We start from the raw sequence: 21,821 nt of genomic DNA, 5'->3' as shown, positions 1-21,821 counted from the left end.
TCCCATGTTACCCTTCCCCCTCCTCGTATCCTCAAGTCCATTCACTAGTAGGTCTGTGTCTTTATTCCTGTCTTGCCCCTAGGTACATCAATCTTAATAGATATCTTTGTTTCAATTTTGAACAAAACAAATATATCTGTCATCAGATCACAATTAAGACCCATCAACAAATATAACAAAAAAATTAAAGTTTCACCATGGCAACAACATACATTTAAATGGGAAAGATAAAAATGAAAAATAAATCTTCAGAAAGTGTTTTCTTCCTATTCTAAATGAGACTAAGGCATTCTCATGCTTGTACATTTAAATGAATTTCTGCCCCTTTTCAATGCAAGAAGCAGCTCTTCTATCACCATATTTTGCGGCTAATTTGGACAAATGTAAGCCTTTAATGATACTCAGAGAAGATAACTGTTTTTCCATGGACACTTCTACAATGCGGTTTTTTTTTTTTTTTCGTATTCTAAGGCAATTTCACTCTAGTGAAATTCTGCCTTCTTTATTATTCTTATCTATAAATCTTACCTTCCTTATTATTCACTTTAATTCCGTCAGAATATCTAGCAATGAAGAAACAGTTTTGGAGGCCAGTCACCTACATTTACTGTCTAGTTATTTCATTTTCAAAGACTTGTTCTCTACTATTCTTCATATTTCTTACCTATCATATAATTCAATTAGTACTATTGTGAAAAAAATTAACTGCTCTATATTTTTCTTTTCTAAAAAACATGTTATACCTCCCAGCTTTATTATTTTTTTAATCCACATTCCACAATTAAGGAAGAATTAATCAAAGTACCATGCATGTGTTACCTTTCTAGTTTTATGCCACTCCATTCAGCCATGTTTTTCCAATGGTTTAACTTTGAAAACATTCAGTTTGACATTTGGAATACCATTTATATTTGAAGAAGTCAACATATGTGTAGTAATGTTTCCAAAGATGTTTAGTGTGTTTTTTTTCCTCTCAGTGGCATTTATTGATAACTTACCCTAATTTTATGATAAAAGTTGTTTTTTAGCCTTTTATATAGCTATTTTAGTACTTGACCTAAATTACTGACATCAGCAGTAATTTGTAAACTTTTCTAAAAAATGTCTAAATTAAGTGTAATCCTCAAATATTCTTATAGTGATTATAATTTCCTTTTCATTTCTCCCTTTTTAGATAAATAATTTTATTCATCCTCAATACTTCAGTAAATATGAATTTTTAAAATGTTTTGTTCTACATATGTTCCCTTCTTTTTCTATCTGTATGTTATTATTCTTATCACCAAATTTACACATGGTTTTAAAATTCTTATAAATTACCCAAAACCTTAAAAATGAATGATAAATTTAAAGTTGTTGTTTGCCTATGACATACTTTTAAGAAAATCATTAAGGAATTTTGGGATGGAGACACTTTCTTCAGAGACAGGTATCAAGCTTTAAACATTGAATTTCTACTTGAACACCATTATAAATATTTATAGAGTAATAGAGCATGGAGGAAAAATCTATATCCCATCTGCAATAAGGTAGGTTACACAAAGACAGATGGGAAAGTTAAAACTGAATAAATATTAAAATATATATGTATTAAAAGATATTTCAGCACAAATCTTAGGTTTTCCAAGCATATTGTTTTGCAAAGTATTTTTTGACAAGTAGAATCTTGGCTGTTCTCCACAATGTTCTGAAGAAAACAAGCCAGCTATAATGACATAATATTATTGCATTTTGATTATGGAAGTACCATAAGCCAGCAAAACAATTTTTCTCATCTCTCATTTGAATTATCATTCATTTATGCACACTAATTTTAAATTGCTATAACAATATGTATAATTTAAAAGCTAAACATATAGAGCAATTAATTCATTAATATATTTGTTCAGTATACTTGGCTAATGTATCATGATGTATCATGTATCACTGTAATTATGAGAGGTTACAATATGCTTGAAACACTGCATTAAGCCGTGAGAATATAGAGGTTAACAGGCAAGCAAAACACTTATAAAATTTTTAGAAAGACCTCTCACAGCATCTGCAGAATTACCTCAAGGCATAGGTCTATCATTGCCCTAAATTAAATGCACCACCTATTGATAATAACTCCTAAAAGAAAGAAATAATGCTAAACACATTTGTTGGAGCCTGTAAAAGGGTTTTACGTGTTATTTGGCTTTTTATCTTACAACAAGCCTGACTCTTTGAGATTGTATAATCTTCGCAGTTTTCATAGACAAACTGACTACCACTAGGACTTCATTGGTCTCATTCTAGCACCAGTATTTTGTAAAGGTCACACTGGAATAATCTAGCCATTTTCCCTAAAAGTAAATTTAACCACAATTTCAAGCAGTTAATTATCTACATGTAACTTATCTGTTCTCTGAAAATCAATTATGAATGCTTAATTCTAGAGCAATATACTGCTCCCATCAGGTATACTTTGCTGCCATCTCCTACTATTGCTCAATATTTAATGTTCAAGGAGTGCATTTAATTTCATTTTAGGTGAAACAAGATACACATTGGAAGGAATATAAGAAAAAAAGTCATGAATGCATTTAAAAGTGATTTAGGGTTATCTCCTGTTTTGGATTACTGGGGATAATCAAAAGTTGATTATAGTAAATTATAGCTGTGGTATACTAAATGATACTTCTCCAAAAGTACAGTCAAAAAGTAATTGTGTACTTAGAATATCTACTTCTACATTTTTCTTACTTATGCTTAATTTGTAATTTTGTCATAGCAGTAGCCAATTTTTACTTTAAAAAAAATTCAGAACACCTTACCCACTAACTTAGAACACCCTACCAACCAGCTTGTTAACCCCTTCTCTCCCCCAATTAGAAACTCGCTCTTGTGTACTTAAATGATTGTGAGAAAAGAAGGTAACTCTTTTGGCTACCAGCAACAAAACCCAACTCTGATGATTATTTAAGGATGTCAAAATGTAGAATCCAAGGCAGAGCAGAATGTTCTAGACTCAGGAAGGCAACAGTCAGAAAAGCTGAGGTTATTCAACGTAATTCTCTTTCTGTATTTTTCATGATGGATTCAGTGTCATTGGATAAGAAATCCATAATTATTTTCACTTGCTTTTATCTCCAGGGCAATCAGCTTTGTTGGGCACCAGCCCCCTTTTCTCCTGATAGTGGGGCTAATTTAGATCTGGTCACAGGAGAATCAGTGTTAGCTGGAAGCCATCCCAATTTGTGCTCCTACATTGGAGCAGGAGTTCTAGTAGTCCAGTTCCCAATGATATGTGACCAGAGCTGCACCAGGTGTTAAATGATGGCTAGGTATTCCTTTGTGAATATCAATCAGTAGATATGTATTAAACACTAACTATGCATCCAGCATTCCTTTGCTTTTTTGTTTTGTTTTGTTTTTTGAAGCAACTGTATATCACATTTTTGAGGAAATTGCTGACTACTTAGGGATATATATTGATACACATTGAAATAACTAGAGGAAGGAGTCAGGTAGTATAAAATTATTCCTTCATTCTTTGAATCATTCCTTGAAAATCATGCAACAAAATTAAAAATTTTTTAAAAAATCCCCCCATCTCACCCCAATATCTATTTATTTGAAAATTTAGAATATTATCTTAAGTAACACATATTAAAGGGTAAAAGACTTAAATTATAAACTATTCTAAAATGAAAGACATTGAGATACATATATATCCAAACCTTAAAAAGATGAGGAAGAAGGAATGAATAAGTGTAAAATCAAAAATTAATGAAACTGAATCAAGAAAAGTATATTTGATTTAAAAAATCAAAATCCAGTGGTTTTGAAGACTGATAAACAAGCTTGACTAGAAGGAGGAAAATGTTATTTATGGAAGAGATTTTCAATAATAGGACAAGCCTAATTGTAAATTTACATCAATAAATGTACTATATAAATGTAATGGATAATTTTCTGTTGATTACCAAAACTGAATAAGAAGAATATCTGAATATAGGATGAACTAATTTTAAAAGATGGTCAAATATCTGTCCCTGAAATGGTCTTTCAATTAAGGTTTCAATGAACAGATAATTACCATGTTATATCAATTATTGCAGAACATTAAAAAATGAAAATTTTCATAATACATTCTCTTAAATATAGCTTAACCCAAGTAGTATAACCAGATATTGATAATAAAAAAGGCTAAAATCAAGAAAACTCTAGGCCAAGATCACTTATAAAGAGAGGTATAAAAATTCTATTTGAAATATTATCAAACTGAATCCAAAATTGCAATAAAAATTTTAGAACTATATTATAATCAAGTATTAACAAGTAAGGTTTATCTTAGGAATGCAAAGATAGTTCTTCACAAGTATATACTACATTAAGGTGAACAACATAGAATCACCTTGGCAAATACAGATAAATTGTTTTATAACATTCAAAATCCATTTCATATTTTAAAAACAAAATGCAAACAAAATTACAGTGTAAGAAAAAGGAAGAAAAGTTCTCACCTAGATATCTACTAAAAACCTAAATCAGACATGATTATATTTAACAGTTCCACATTAACAGCTAATCCATTCAAAAACAAAGAAAATTAAGATTCCTACTTTTACTGCTACTATGTAGTATTCCTCAAAAGATCTTTGAATTACAGTTACGAAAACAAGGGATTTTCTTTTTTATACAGCAAACTGTTATAGATTTACTCATACAGGTCTTGCATATTTCTTGTCATATACTTAAGCATTATAAGGTTTCTGTTGCTATGGTATGTGGAATATTTTAAAATATAATTTTACTGGTCATTGCTAGTGTATAGGAAAGCAACTGATAATTGTATGTTGGCTAAATAACTGATTTATTAGTCCTAAATCTTTTCAGTTAATCCTCTACGAATTTCTAGGTAGACAGTCATAATTAATAGAGAGAAAATGATGGTTTATTATAGCTCAATCATTAGGAGAGACATTTTCCACATATTAAAAAAAACTATTGTTTTTAAATTTCAGTAAGATAATTAGGAAGAACCTGTGTACCTTATGGTTTGCCTGGAGTAGAATAAGATTCTCTCTCTAAAAAGCTCTAAAAAAAAGGTACAGATTAACACTTCTTTGGGATGAATCAAAGCAACTGATACAAGAATGAAAATAGATGACTTTTTAGGACTATAAGCTCTTATATAAGTATGCCTATTTTATGGACATGCTATAACTTCAGTTCCTGGGCTCACACAGCTCATTCTGATGCTCTATTTTGCCAATCCTACAACCGGAGTGCACTAGGAGTTCATGACTCTCTCAGAGATTGAGTCATTCTAATTAAATTCAAAAGCAAACTGAGGAACAAAGCACAATGCCCATATATTGATCTTAGGGAAGCCTGTCCTTTCCAGGAACAAATACTTCTATAGCACTTGGGATTCCACATTAGTAATCAGGAGATTGCAGCATCAAAGTAAAAATATGAAAAATCTTAAGGAATCTTTCAGCCAGGGTATGATAAGTACCTGCGCCCAGGTAGGGCTCATTATTATAATGACCTATAAAATAAAATACACCAAATTCATTGTCTCTCTTCTTTGGAAAGCAATTGTTAAACTCTGGCAGGATCTAGTACACAAGCTTTCCTTTTCCTAGGGTCATGTGAAATAACTTCCTTTCATTCAAGTAAAATATTTTCAGGTTTGCTAATACCATTGTTTAGGCAACAGGATTCTTTGATAACCTTTCAAACTTTATGTTTCTAGGCTGTGCAATTCTTGCTTTATCAGGAAAAATATCTTTCTGCAGGTAATGAATCATGTTCTAAATGTGGTTTTAATTTGTTTAGTTTTGAGAGATTATTATGCAGACATCTCAACAGTCTTCGGTCATGAATTGTTTGATGAATGTGTGTTTGTGTGTGTGTGTGTTTGTATGTGTGACAGAGAGGCAGGGTAAGAAAGACAGACACAAAAATGGAAAGAGAAAAGAGACAAAAAAATGACTTAGATGACCCCTAGCAGAGCTATTAATATCCACTTTTTTATTTTCTTAGGACTCTATAGCTTCAATCTCCTAGCCAGTAGAACAGGAGCTTTACCATTGGCTTAATTAGGACATTGCTAATTAAAAAATAACGATTGTGGTAGTAGAGTGCTAATTTTTAATAGCACTTTTACCTATTCCTGATGACTTAAACTTGGCATGACTTACTTGAAAGGATAAAGGAAAATCCAACAATGCTTTTAGTCTGTCCTCTTAGTACTGTTCTGTGAATAAAGCCATGTAGAGTACCATCATGCATAAAAAATTCTAGAAGAATCTCCTGGACCCTATCAAAAAAATTCTATTCTGAAGCCCCAAACACGAATATTTTATATTCCTTGGAAGATTGGGTGAATTATAAGCCCCTTGGAATTTCCTGGAATCTGTCTATATGACATAATATCAAAATAGATAAAAAATAAAGGCAGAATGATTGGATGTGTTAACCTTAGTAGAAAATAATTTTATCTTTGAAATTTTCAATGTTGAAAATTGTTTCTACCACTGAGGAACTATTTATATAAAAGTATTCTAATGCCATCAAATCATTACTATCTGGTTCACAGTCTGTCTTAAATTTGAAGTTATTTCTAGTGATCAGATAATCAAGAACATAAAGTGTGTAAAAAATAACCTTGGCTCAAAGTCTAATTTATAAGCATTTTTGCCCTGCACATGTCTGCCTAAATTGGATAGTGAAAAAGCACAACTTTAACAGAAGCCATTGACTAGTTATGTGACGTGCTTTGGTAAGTTACTTATTCTTTCTGCACCAATTTCATCATATGCTAAGTGAGACTAAAAATATTACCAGTTCTTATTGCTTCACAAGATTATTACGAGTACTACATAAAGAATGTGTGTGAAAACACCTTGCAAATTGTAAGGCACTGCATAAATCATGGTTGTTATCTCATGATTGCTGATATATATTTAGATCTATATATCTGTACAAAAAAATTCTACAACATAATTTTTAATCACATATGTAATCCAATTAGTTTAACATTTTTAAAAATTACAACAATGTGGGAACATCTTGGAGAAAACCCCCTAGACCCAAAGACTTTAAGAGAAAGCAAACCAGCCAGAAGATGACCACTTTGTGGGCCTATTGCATCCACTTCCATAAGTGGGACGGTAAACTCAAGAGATTAAGATGAGGCATGATGAGAATCAATCACAGCAGAAGAGAGCAGACTTGTATTTCTAACATACAAAAATTATAGAATATAATTGCTTACGTAGAACTTTGGTGATTATGTAAGCCAGATCTACTATAGAGCCCTAAAACCATACCCATAGAGAGCATTCAGTGAATGTCGGTGCAATGAATGAATTTTCTGTATGAGCAAATCAAAGTCTTGAAGGTGATTTACCAAGGTACATAATAGAAGCAGAACCAAAATCGAGCCAAGACAGGAGAATTCTAATCCAGAATTCTTTACATGCTGCCTTCTGTTGATAACAGACCATGTTACCTCTGGTTGCAGAAAGATGCAGCCATAGTGACTGGACACCTGAACCTATTTCTTTTAACTAAGTTAGTTTTCAGATTGAATGCTAAGAGGGTCCAGACTCTAGTAAGAACATCCCTGTTAGTGACCATGAAGAGTTGACATCTATAGAGATAAAACATAGAGTCAGTATTTTAAGCAAATGAAAGGTTCAATGTAACAATAAGATTAGACTCCCAGGAAAACCTAGATCCTCAGCAGCTGGGACGGAGCAATTCCTGAGACTAAGCTGCAGACTCTGCCCTTGAGAAGAGAACCTTAAATAAAAGTCTACATCTCTAGAGAGTAATACATGCATATTGTTTGACAGTGAATGCTCTGTGTTCACACTATAGTTCTGAACTATGTTTTCAGTATATGTGAATACAAATATATAAAATAGAAATTGTATATATGTTTATTTTAGGAAATGATATACATAACCGTACATTAAAGTGCATTGCTACTAAATGATTTGTCCCATGATTGATATTATTATTTATGCTTATCCAAGGGGAAGTAGTGCAAAAACTGTTTCACGTTCAGCCAATGAGCTAATGCTTCTCAGTACAGAAGACTGCCAGTGCTCTCCTATCCACAGTCCAGTGTACTTTGCAACCCATGGGGTTATGCCTTTGGAGCTTCACTTTATGCCATTTATTTACTGCCTGACAACCTGTTTTGACCCTTAAAAGTGTGAAATAATAATCCTGGATCTGCCACAAAGACTAAAAGAAATAGTGTGTTTATGGAAATTAGTAAATACTCAGAACTGGTTGATAATATATCATGAAAACTTATGAAGTACAGTAGTGCAGTACTTAGAGTGAAATTTGTAGACTTAAATTGTATTTGAAAAGGTGTACTGACAATTAGTGAGTTAAGCATGAAATGTAAAAAGTTAGAAGGCAATATAATTAACACAAAAAAAGAAGAAAGAAAATAATTTATAGTAAGAGCAGATATTAAATGAAATAGAAAACAAAGAAACAATAGAGAGATAAAGCCAAAAGTTGGTTCAAGCCTCTGGAAAGCTTGATCAAGAAAAAAAAGAAAGTACTAAAATGAATAATATTAAGAATGAGAAGATTTTATTATGGATTTAGCAAGGGTAAAAAACTTATAAGATAGTTTTATGAACAATGGAATGTATTACCTAGGAAAGTTGAAGACATAGGTATTATACAAATAGCAATTCCATATGGTACAAACTCTAGAAAAACCCTCACACATACCCTATTCAAGCATGTTCAGAATTGAGCCCCCATGGATGAATAAAGAGATCTCGATGGCTCTGCAGCAAAACACTGTCTCTATCTGGTGACAGCTACTTTGAATTGGAGTTGATGTGTCAGGAGAAAGGCAATTAGCCAAAGTTCTGGGACAGTAAGTGCCCTATGCTTTTCATGGGTAAGTGCTAACTTAGTTTCCCAAGAGCTTGGAAACACCAGGAGGAGAGGGGGCTGATATGCACTGGAAGGAGGAATTCGCATGACTGTTCTCTGAGCTCTCTTTCTTGGCATGCTCCGAGGAGGCAAGATGTGAGGCAAGGCAGCTACCCCCACACTGCTGTGTTGTAGGCTGAGGAACCATGTAAGCATACTTCCTACTTAATGATTTTTATTTCAGGGATATAGCTACAGATACACTTCTATATAACAGCAGACATGCTAAAATCTATTTGCAAAAGGAGTCCTTTGCTCCCTGTAACTTTACTGAGTAATAAATTACTATTTAGCTATGTTTTTGTGAAGCAGCAAAGACATAATGTGTAACTATTATGGTGCCATTCTAAGTAAATTTTTCAATCTGTATCTCCTCTCTTTAAGGATAAGACTAAATTCCTTTTTTCAGGATTTAAAAATTCTCTCAATCATAATTTCATACTGTGCAATGCTACTCAGAATACCCCATAACTCTAATGTTGCAGAAAATTCTGTGAGAGGTGGAATATTCTCCTCTTCTATGTAAGAATGAACAATCCAAAAGTTTTTACAAATTTCTACCAGAAACAGTATTATCTCTTCCAACAGAACACAAACTTTCTTTCTCCACAATATGGGTGTTAAACCCCCTAATTATAAAGGCCTTCATCTTAGAAAGCTTCTTCTTTAGGGCCTTAGCAGATAATTACTGCCACCAATGATTTTATAGAATTTATTTTCTTGGATTTTATAACAGGCAGATATTTATTTACTTTCTCATCTGGAAATGACCTAGGGATAAATATAAGTTACAATTTATCTGTTTTGTCTTTTTTATTTAAAATGTTGCTATCGTTTACTCATTTTTCTTTGTACTTTGTGTTTAATAAACAGTTGTATTTGGGGTATAGATGACAAATTCAATTCCTCAGCTAGACAGAGAATAACCATGTAGCATATAAAGTTCTGACAAACAAGGCCATAAAGTTTTAAAATGATCTTTAAGGATTTTTTTTTCTCAAAAGTAGCTTAAGGAAAATGATTTTCATAGTTCTAAATCTTATAGCATCACCAGACAATAAATGCAGTTTGATACATTCTGCATGTATGTAGGTTACTTCGTTTGCCTGGAAGGTCTCCTGAACAACAGATATTTTCAGGCAAAGGCTAAATGAAATCTTGATGGGAATATTATAGATCGAATTTAAGCATCAAATGAGTGACTTAATTAATGATCTTGAAAGTTACTTCCATCTCTGAGAATCTCTATCTTTAGATATTTTATAATGAGAATAGTGGAGAATTAACTCAAAGGCCTGGTAGCCTAATTTGACCTATGAATTTAGAAGAGTTGTTCATACAAAAATTTTTTTTTCAGATACCGTACTAGAACACCATTATAAAGTTATTGAACAATAACACTATACAAAAACAGTATTGACTTTAATGTCTTCCCACTACCAGCATATTGTGGACAGTCTCTTAAAGGCACAAGTAAATTGTTCTGAGGTGGTGGACAAGACAGCCCACTTAAAAGACCCTGAATGACGAGGGCATTCAGTCAGTTGTGGTTCCTGTTAGTGAGAAGAGGTAGTTTGGCAGTTAACCACGGGTGACTGGGAACCAAGCCTCCAGTCCTGCTGATTTCTGAGGTGTGCTGTCTTTCATACTGTGCTGTGTCTTTGATGCTCCCTCACAGGCAGACCGTTTTAAAATCTACCTCACAGGGAGGGGGAAGAGTAAGCTGGGAAGAAGTAAGAGAGCGGCGTGGACATATATACGCTACCAAATGTAAAATAGATAGCTAGTGGGAAGAAGCCACATAGCACAGGGAGATCAGCTCGGTGCTTTGTGACCACCTAGAGGGGTGAGATAGGGAGGGTGGGCGGGAGACGCAAGAGGAAGGAAATATGGGGATATATGTATATGTATAGCTGATTCACTTTGTCATAAAGCAGAAACTAACACACCATTGTAAAGCAATTATACTCCAATAAAGATGTTAAAAAACAAATAAATAAAAAATAAAAACAGCAAACCGGACAAAGGCTTCATGGTGCAACACAAGCCCAGGGTCTTTTGGCTGCATTAAATGAGGGCAAGAAGTCAACACAGTTGAAACATATACTCCCAGAGGGTTCTTTGAAAATAAGAAGTATGTACTGTTTTTTTGTGTGTGTGTGTATTTAAGAAAAAATTTATTGGAGTGTAGTTGATTTACAATGTGTGTTACTTTCAAGTGTTCAGCAAAGTGATTCAGTTATACATATATTCATTCCTTTCTAGGTTTTTTTTCTCATAAAAGTTATCACAGAATATTGAGTAGAGTTCCCTGTGCTATATAGTATGTCCTTGTTAGTTATCTATCATATATAGTAGTGCATGTATGTTAATCCCAAACTCCTGATTTATCCCTCTCCCCCGCCCCACCTTTTCCCTTTGGTAACCATAAATTTGTTTTTGATTTAAAAAAAATCTACCTCACAATCAGTATGTATCTCGTACATCTTTACAAAGTAAAACTGTGGTATTTTGCAGAGGAGTCAACTCTCCCTCAAAGGAAAATTTTCATCATTTTATGTCTTAAGTTGCTTCAACTTCAGTGTTACTACTGGGGAATCACTGAGTTTCAGAACAATGCAGTTGATTCGGGATAAAAGATCGCAAACTTTAAAAAAACAATTAATTTATTTTTCCTTTCACCCACAGGTCTACCCACGGATAGCGCCGGCATTTTGGCACTACCTGCGGGTAGAAGTGAGTAGCGGGTACTTGAACTCTCCCACCCTTGCTCCTTGCTTGCTGCTGTCCCGGTCTGATCTGATGTGCCCATTTTATTCAAGATGCAGCTGCCATTCTGTGTAAACATGCTCTTCACGCCACCACCATTCCTTAGAGTCGGGTCAGAAATCCAAATCACCAAAAATACAAGATCATCATCTTTCTTAAAAAGTTTCCAAATCAAGACCATATCATATGCATTATAATTGGTGAAAAACGAAGCACTAAATTATGGAAAACCATGCTTGCATCAGTTCTTAATCAGTATTTTTGAGAGAGCAGAATTCCTCAGCTTGACTTTACAGTGTGTCAAGGTAAAGGAAAATAACCCTGCTTCACTCCCCTTCTCTTCTCTTCTGTCTCCAGGACCATGAGCAGCAGCTCTCCTATTCCTCCACGAGGTCCAAGGCCCCCAGTGCCATCATCACAGGTCTCAAGCCAGCCACCAAGTACATTTTTCATATCCGAGTGAGGACTGCAACAGGGTACAGTGGATACAGTCAGAAGTTTGAGTTTGAAACAGGAGATGAAAGTAAGTTTCACACAAAGATATAAAATAAGATGTTAATTTAGTGTGGTTCCAATGTGACCTCATAGTTGAAAATCTGATGTCCCAAATTTTGAATAGTCTCATCATGCAGGATTCTGTTCATGTAAATACTCATACAGTCGTTTCAGTTAATGCTTTGGTGCTATCGTTAAATATTTTCATCACTCAGGCCACAACACAGAGAGTCTCACTGGGTGGTGTTAGCCTAATTGTCCGCCAGTCTTGGCATCATAATGTGATACTAATGAATACTTGGAAGAGAGTAAAGCCCTGAGCAAATGATTTTAGCAGTTAGTTCAAAATTATGCAGCTTTGGCTTGTTATATTAGATCAATAAAAACAGTGGTCAGGAGACAAACTCCCCTGAAATGCACATTATAAGTTTAAATATTAGATGCATGGGCTTGATTAGAAACTCAAATTAATTTCATAGCGTCAACATTGAAAACTAAAATGGGAGAAGAGGGGAGTGAGGCATTCCAAAGTCATGTAACATAGCATTAAATGTCATGTTCATTCTAAACCCAGTTCTACCATTGAATTATTTTTTCAATTTTAGAAATCCATCACATTGCTATCTTTGTAAGGATGATATAGGTGACTTTTGCTATGTACTTTTATGGAAAAATATCTAAATACCTAATTATAATAAAATTCTGGGGCTTCCCTGGTGGCGCAGTGGTTGAGAGTCCGCCTGCCGATGCAAGGGACACGGGTTCGTGCCCCGGTCCGGGAAGATCCCACATGCCGCTCGCTAAGCCTGCGCGTCCGGAGCCTGTGCTCCGCAATGGGAGAGGCCACAATGGTGAGAGGCCCGCATACCACAAAAAAAAAAAAAAAAAAAAAATTCTGTTCCCATCACTGTTAAAATACCTGTATTTGCATAAGAATTCAAGAATAGCAACTTTATTTTAAAAAGTATTTATGAATAACAGTAATAATGTCTAGAACTTATTGAGCCTATTCTCATAGGTGCCAAAAATGATGTGCAGTATTTTACATGTGTTGTCTCTTTTAAACCTTTCAACATCCAATGAGACCAGTATTATTTTCCTAATTTTACTTATGAGAAGTCAGAAGCCTAGGGAAATTGAGCAACTTGTCAGATTCATGCAGCTGGTAAGAAAGCTAATCTAAAATTTGAAACTAAGGGCTATCTTCTTCCAAGGCCAGTACTCTACCATCCTGCCAAGTCCTTCCATTGGAATTATAAAATGCTAATGGTAAGACCACTGATTAAGCCACAATTCGCCCAGTTTATCACTCCCTGAAAGTGAAGCTATGTGAGTTTCTAACTATATGACAGAAGGAGTGTTCTGTTGTTGTTTTTAGGTTAATGAACAACATTGATCCATAAGAGCTTTCTCGTTACAACTATATCTAACTAAAAAGTGGAAAAGCACTGACATATTTAATTAAGAAGGAATACAGCTTAAGGAGGGAAAGTGAACAAAGGAATAAAAAGAATACTTATAACCTGGATGTTTAATATCTGTGATAGTCATTTGTAATCCCACTGAAGACTATTGACTTTTCAAGCTAGAGATGAAATTATTGGGAGTGTAGTTATCACAAAACTCCATAATCAAAAGCAATATAAAATATTCAAAAAATTTCCCTGCTATGTCCTATTGACTGCTTTCTTCCCTGCCCAAATGTCAAGACTTAATCTAGGTGCAAAGCCAAGGACACAATTCAAGGAAAGTTTGGTCCAGGGAAGAGTCACATCATTGTCTTGTCCAGGGTATGTTTATTGTGTCTTATTTCACAGAAGAAGAAATTCACCTAAATTTTTAAAAGTATGACATTTTTGAGTATTATATCATCAAATCAGAAATGTACTCTCAAACTCATAGGTCTAAATCTAGATAATTCATTTATGTTTGTCTGGGACTTTTAGACAAAGCAATCTAGTCTAATAAGAAAACATAAGTTCTGATCTAAATATTGTATTTGGTTTTAACTCTAAATTTCAACTTATTGTACTTTCAGGACTAAAATTCTTTCAGATGTTATATAAAAGATAAGTACTTTGAAACTCCTTAGCAGAAAGGTCCCATACTTACAATGACCCAGTATAATATTGATTCATTCAATGAAAAATATATAGGACGGTTAATATGTGCCATACTCTGCGTGAGTCTCCGGGGATAAAAAAGTAATAAGACCTGCAACCTCTGCCTTTGCATAATTTATAGTCTAGATTTGTGGGAGGAAAATGAAAGTTTCAATTAAAAAATACAAGGTTGAATGACATGTACTACCAGACAGATATGCAAAGAGTGCTATGAGAGCATAGAGAAGCTGCCCTAATTCAGCATGAATAGATCATGAAGGTCTGGAGGATGAGACGCAGTGGCTCATTCTTTAAAGAAGGGTGATAAAGGAATAGCAAAAGCGCTGAGACCTGAAACAGCATGAAAAATTTAAAGAAGAGCCAACTATTTGGTGTGACTACAGTGAGGAGACATAAAAAATTAAATGGTGGGAGCTAAAAGCAGAGAATTATATACAGGGGCCAAGAACAAGACGAAGTTGCTCTTTGGGCCATGTTAAGCTTATTGCGCTTTATGAAGATATTGAAGATTCATGGGAGGATTTTAATTAGGGAGTAATATGACCAGTAACATGTGCAAGACTGTCTGCTGAGCAGTTTACACAAATTATCTTTTTAATTCTGCTAAGATTATAACTCTTTTTAGAAACTTAAGTAGCTTTACCAAAATCTGATAACCAATGAGTGGAGGTGCAGGATTAGAACCCTAGAAGCACCTGACAGCAGCAGCAGACAGCAAAAACCATATTCTGAATTACTGATTTATAAATGTCATGAAAGTGACTTTTATAATACTGTTGAAGAGACAACAGTGTTTGAGAAGAGTTTGAAAAATATGTTTGTGTAAACCTGGAGTTTGGGTGCATAGAGTGGCTCCCAAGTCAATTTACAGCCTGAGGAAAAATTATTTAAAGGATCATTTTTTATCTGGTTAACTTTAAATTGCATTTTCAAAGCATGCTGTTTATATCCAGGAGAGAATTTCAATGAATAATGTCATAGTAAGATATGCGTAGGTTTACTATAAATTCAGGAATATAATGATATGAATCCAAACTGACAGCATCAGTCTTTTTCTCTACATACCCTCTTAGCGCATCTTTAAATTTTTATAGCTTTTGTTTTTCAAGTACTGTCTGAATTATTGTAATGTCAACTTTCTTATTAAGGTCTCTCTTGTGTATTATTTAATTAACTGACTTTATGCATAGAGATGGGGTGTGAAGTGGGAAGGTGAAATTAGGTACTGTCTCATTTGATGGTCTAGTTCAAATTTTTTAAAACAAGCAAAACAAAGTAGTTTACAATGTCATTCCCTTTAGCCATACCTATTTTACTTTGTTCAACTTTTAGTTTGCTAACAACCAATGAGACGATAATATAAAATATGAAACAATTCTTTTTCAAAATTATAATGTTCTTAACGGATTACTTGTACTCTACAAACATAGTGGCTTCATTTATTTTTTAACATCTTTACTAGAGTATAATTGCTTTACAATGTTGTGTTACTTGCTGCTGTTTAACAAAGTGAATCAGCTATATATACGCATATATCCCCATATCCTCTCCCTCTTGCGCAGCCCTCCCACCCTCCCTATCCCACCCCTCTAGGTGGTCACAAAGCACTGAGCTGATCTCCCTGTGCTATGCAGCTGCTTCCCACTAGCTATCTGCCTTACGTTTGGTAGTGTATATATGTCAGTGCTACTCTCTCGCTTCGTCCCAGCTTACCCTCCCCCGTCCCCGGTCCTCAAGTCCATTCTCTAGTAGGTCTGTGTCTTTATTCCTGTCCTGCCCCTGGGTTCATCAGAACCATTTTTTTTTAGATTCCATGTATATGTGTCAGCACACAGTATTTGTTTTTCTCTTTCTGACTTACTTCACTCTGTAAAATGAAGTAAGATGGACGCTAGGTCCATCCACCTCACTACAAATAACTCAATTTCGTTTCTTTTTATGGTTGAGTAATATTCCATTGTATATATGTGCCACATCTTCTTTATCCATTCATCTGTCGATGGACATTTAGGTTGGTTCCATGTCCTGGCTATTGTAAATAGAGCTGCAATGAACATTATGGTACATGACTCTTTTTGAATTATGGTTTTCTCAGGGTATATGCCCAGTAGTGGGATTGCTGGGTCATATGGTAGTGCTATTTTTAGTTTTTTAAGGAACCTCCATACTGTTCTCCATAGTGGCTGTATCAGTTTACATTCTCACCAACAGTGCAAGAGGTTTCCCTTTTCCACAACCTCTCCAGCATATTGTTTGTAGATTTTTTGATGATGGCCATTCTGACCAGTGTGAGGTGATACCTCATTGTGGTTTTGATTTGCATTTCTCTAATGATTAGTGATGTTGAGCATCCTTTCATGTGTTTGTTGGCAGTCTGTATGTCTTCTCTGGAGAACTGTCTATTTAGTTCTTCTGCCCATTTTTGGATTGGGTTGTTTGTTTTGTTTTTTGATATTGAGCTGCATGAGCTGCTTGTATATTTTGGAGATTAATCCTTTGTCAGTTGCTTCATTTGCAAATATTTTCTCTCGTTCTGAGGAGCCATCACCATGACTCCTCTTGCTCTGTTTTTAGACCAGAGGTTGGATTTTTTTCCAGAGTCAGAATATGCTAGTGGAAACTGGCAAGCAAGTTTAAAGAGTACTAACTATGACTGTTAGCACTATAAAAAGAGCCTACTTGAACTATAGCTATTGGAATCCTCTTTTCCTAAGTCTATAGAACAACCTCATTCCCTATGTTATATAGGAAGAGAGAGAGAGAACAAGGGAGAGAGAATTGACTGATAGATCTATAGATAAGTAGGTAGAAAGTCACTCATATATAGTCACAAAACACTTTCTTTTTGTGTTTCAATATGGACATTTCATATGTCTGCTAATCTCTCTTAGGACTAATAGTATACAGCTAAATATTATGTTCACTAACAGCATTTATTGAACTGCTATTGTGTACAGGCCTTTTAATTAGGTACTTTAATTGATCCCCCCATCCTTTTGGAATAGAGTTAACAAAATTACAATAAACTACAGAATCAGTAGTAAGAAAGTAAGAATATATAAATATTCCATGTGGATCTTCTCGAAAGATAGGTGCACAATATATAGGTGTTAGAAGCTCTCAAATATAAGAATTTTCTCAAAATTAATATAAAATCCATATTATGCCCCAAAGTATCAAACACACCCCCACACACGCACACACACTGGCATGCACGCACACATACACACTGTCAAGTACAGGCCTTTTTGGCTTATATGAATGAAACAACAGAAAATTTTATCTGCCTCATATTTGTTTTTATTTTTGAGCTTATTTTCTGGAGAAAATGTGCTTCTTTTCAACGAAGAAAAAGATGAGAATTAAAATTGAAAAGTTATCTACATAACCAATAATGTTATCCATATCCTTACAAATTGCTTGAAAAACCATATTTGATTCAATTTTAACAATCATCTGTTAAAATTACATGTACATTGTTCAAAATAAATAATTTAATGATAAAGCAGTCAAACATTTGTTTTTATTTAAAACACAACCAAGATTTATCTAATATTCAAATGTAATTTACAGAAACAAAAAATACTTTTATGGGTTCATTTTTTTAAACCAAAATAAAATATATCCTGCTAGATTGCAGTCAACTTAAACATTTTACTTATATACTGTACAACAGTTTGTGAAGCTATCAAAAGGTAGGAGAATCCATAGCTTAAAGCCAATTTTTAGAAGAAAACTGGAATTTTACATGTAATTTATCTCTTCCATTGCCTTAATGGTTATCCAAATGATCCAGTAGAGTTAATACACAGCCAACATATAAGCAATGCATTCCTTTTCCCTGAAAAGATTAATTACACCTTAAATTTTAATAATATGTAAATTTAGGTTTTTACCTGTAAGCTACATGAAGCACTTCTGTAGCACCAAAGCCACATCTGTCAACATTTTAAAATATACCATTATTTACCAAAAGTAGTAATGATGGACTAGATTTATATCACTTAAATAACTACATAAAAGTCATTATGATTAACTAACCAAAGTATAAATTACTGAATCATGGCAAGTGTTTCAAATTAGAATCTTATGCCACATCTTACACATTTATACAAAAAGTGTTATGTTGATACAAATGAATAAATTTAATCACTTAGTTATTTTAAAAACACCCATAAAATTTAGCTATTTTTAGTATGGTTTCATATTTAAGCAGTTTGATTAGTTTTAACAATTTATGTATGGAAATGATCCTGAAAATTAAGGTGTAAGATCGTGTCTTTACTTTCTTCTTCCTTAGTCTATTTTTCATGCCCTCATTTGACTAATTTTTCTATACTCAACTTTCTACACTTAAAAACTCCAAATCGTTGGGTATTTTCTACTGAATAAAATGTGAGTTTCTCGACAAATATTCAAGTCTTCCTCCAATCTAATCCGAATTGACATCGTTTCTGTTCTATTTTCTTCTAGTTAACATATACCCCGGGAAAATGTATAAATGCTCATGCATGAAATTTTCTGAATCTTCATCCTATCTAAGTTGTGTCTGTGACTTCCAGCTGGCATATTCAGAAACCTATCACATTACAAATAGTCAGTCCGGCTCACATGCTACACCTCCTGAAGTGTTTTTGATCAATCCAGTGAGAAGTAATCACTCTTTCCTCAGACTTTCTGTAATATTTTATTGTGTGAGGGCTTACTTCTTTACTAAGTTGCTAGCACTTTGAGGTCAAGAACTGTCACCTGTGTATCTTTGTGTCTCATAAAATGTCTTATACGTAGTTTCCAATACACATTTAATTAAATAAATGAAGAATGTGTAATTTCAAAATATGGAAGAATAGCATATTGCCTACCAGTCGAAAAAGAAAGAATCAAATATTTTATTTGCCACAGGTAAGCAACATTGCTTGCTATATTTTGGGTAACAAGCTGTAACTGATTTGAATCATGTAAAAACATGATATATGCAATTTTAATTACAAATTAATTGTTAATTCTAAAATTTGGGGGTATTTGAGGTAGAGTAAAATGACTTCTTTGTTGTTAAATAGATATCCCTCCTTACACATCTTTTTAAAAAAAATCTCTATATGTTTGATCCAGTCTATTGGTTGAAACCCAATCTGTACTGCTTTAATTACCAAGGATGAAATTAGCTACATCATTATTAACAGCAGCCAGAAATTTGAGGATGATTATTAATGATGAAGCAGAAAGAGGGCCAGCTGACCCTGGTGGAGTAATAAAAAAGTTAATTAATCAAGAAGGAGGCAGATTTCATATTTATGAGTCTACCCAGAGGAGGATGAATTCCAGTATATAAGACTTTAATTTGAAATAATCTTCAATCAATAGCACACTTTCAATGTTGGCAGCCATAGCTGTCTAAAAAGAAACATCAGTAGGCAAGAAAAATTTTCTAGCAGTTAGGTTGTCTGAATATAAATTGGCCTACCTTATGATACAATGAAGACCTCTTGTAAGACTTCTTGCTGAAGCTAGCTGGATGCTTATTCAGCATGTCATAAAGGAAATCCCTGCTTTGGTTAGGAGGTTGTGATAGAAGTTTAATGTAACTTCTAACATTGATATTTTATAAAAACAGATACTATTTAGTGAGTTCTAATTATGCTTCAAGCACTATTTAATTCTTTATGGCTACTAATATACTTACAACCTTTGAAGGGGGTGCTATTATCATGCCTATTTTATGGATTAGAAAACAAACACAAAGACGTTTATTAACTTACCAGGTCCTCACAGCTAGTAAGTGTTAAAATGAGGGTATTATGGCATTAGACTCTTTTCATGCTTGGAACCAGGACTGAGTTCCCTTTCTACCCATTCAGTGTTTTCACTTTTCTTATTCAGGTTGGTCATTACTTCTAATTTTCTACATGATTATTTCTTATTCTTACCTCCAATACTCCACTCTTCCTTAACTAATTATATTCCTCCTTAGAATAAAATGTGTTTGATTTTCAGAAAACTATAATTATTTACAAATCATCATGCATCAAGTTCAGAGGGTTATATGTGTTTTAATGTAGATTTATGTATTAATGCACACATGGTACACCTAGTATGCCATTCTAAAGGGGCAAAATAATGCAGTTAGTCTGATTACCTTAAATGTGCTGGGACTTGATGAAAAGTAACTATTTGCATAGAAAATGGAAGTCTCCTTTTAAGAAGCCTGCATTGACAAAAATATTTTGCTTCGGTTTTGCACGGATCCAAAAAAGAATTTAAATGATGGGGACCGGGCTTATGTACCATAGGACAGATTGAAGGCCTTAATATGAAAAATATTAAAGACTATAACTTTGCTAAATGGGCTGGAAAGAAAATCATTCACTGTTAACAGGTACTTAGAAGTTGTAAAATGTGTATATCAATATGCAGTGTTACAATTTGGATCATATTTAAAAGGGAACTAACAAACAGCAATGAATCTATTTCTTAAAACAGAATATAGTTTTATTTTAAGCCAATAACCTGCAGCAACGTACAGAAAAATATGATTTCTTTGGGATATAAGCCATCATCCCTTGACTAGAATTTTTTTTGAGATCAGGAGCCATTTCTTATTCATTTTTTACTTCATGTATTGCTATGCATGTGCCTGACAAATAGAAAAAAAACAAACAAAGATAAATAATATATGCTCTCTGTCTTCAAGAAGCTCACCACTAACCTCACTAGAGGCTCTTGTAACAGAGTTCCTTATTTGTGTCATTCCCAAAGTCTAATTTTAATTTGACTTGATTTGAGATGAGATGGATTGCTTCTATCAGCCATCATATAAATTGCCTGAATTTTTCTGTCAAGCTATTTGACTTTTCAACCTTGAATTCTTTAACAGAGCAAAAAACGTTCTTAAGACATTTTAAATTGCTCCAAATTTAGTGAAAAATATACTCTCTATGTAATACTTGAAGATTTAGAGCCATTCTTTAGACTACACAAATCAGCTGTATTGACTTCTATTGTAAAGTGGCTTTTTAATGTCATATTTTAGTTAGAAAAGCATAAAGCGCAAAGCAAAGATAAACCTAATCTCTTAATATAACCATATGGAACCTATCTGGAACTGCTCGTATGTTTCTTAATTATGATTGACCTCTCACCCTCATCTGTTGCATGATCATTTACTATTCTCAGGACAGCGTTGAGAGTATTGTGATGTTCAGTCGTTGCTTCTAGAATGCGTTAGGGTAGTTCCAGCTAGCTGTAGGGTGATGCCCAGTGGCAATACATAGATGTGGTTCATACAGGCAGGGTAGAAACACATGATGCTGGGATGAAAGTGTCCTTTAGAAGCCATGAACTGCAAGGATGACACAGCACAGGGCCTTGGTTCCTTTCATAGCTTTATTTCCTATTTCCCGATTGAATTCTATCCACCTGGTAGTCCATCGTTTCCAGAGCTGAAAAAATTTGAGAGTTGAATGAAAGAGTTGTCAAAACGTCCAA

General features: G+C 33.9%; 1 protein-coding gene across 4 annotated transcripts in view; it reads left to right on the top strand.

Annotated features, from left to right (window-relative positions):
* The window catches only part of EPHA6 (EPH receptor A6), a gene marked incomplete at its 5' end in the record, with an annotated part of 858,058 nt that overhangs the window by 537,196 nt on the left and 299,041 nt on the right, over positions 1–21,821 (top strand). For 2 of the 4 annotated variants that reach the window (XM_082654546.1, XM_082654544.1), the window contains 2 exons: positions 11,638–11,685; positions 12,076–12,241. In XM_082654546.1, the coding sequence (XP_082510672.1) occupies positions 11,638–11,685; positions 12,076–12,241 (214 nt within the window). The remainder of the gene's footprint in view (positions 1–11,637; positions 11,686–12,075; positions 12,242–21,821) is intronic. The other 2 variants (XM_082654547.1, XM_082654545.1) reach the window with 1 other exon arrangement.

The sequence above is a fragment of the Grampus griseus genome (assembly GCF_964374135.1).
Source record: "Grampus griseus genome assembly, chromosome: 5".
Taxonomy (NCBI): Eukaryota; Metazoa; Chordata; class Mammalia; order Artiodactyla; family Delphinidae; genus Grampus; species Grampus griseus.
The sequence above is the reverse complement of the archived record's forward strand: the minus strand, read 5'-3'. Positions and strand labels throughout refer to the sequence as shown.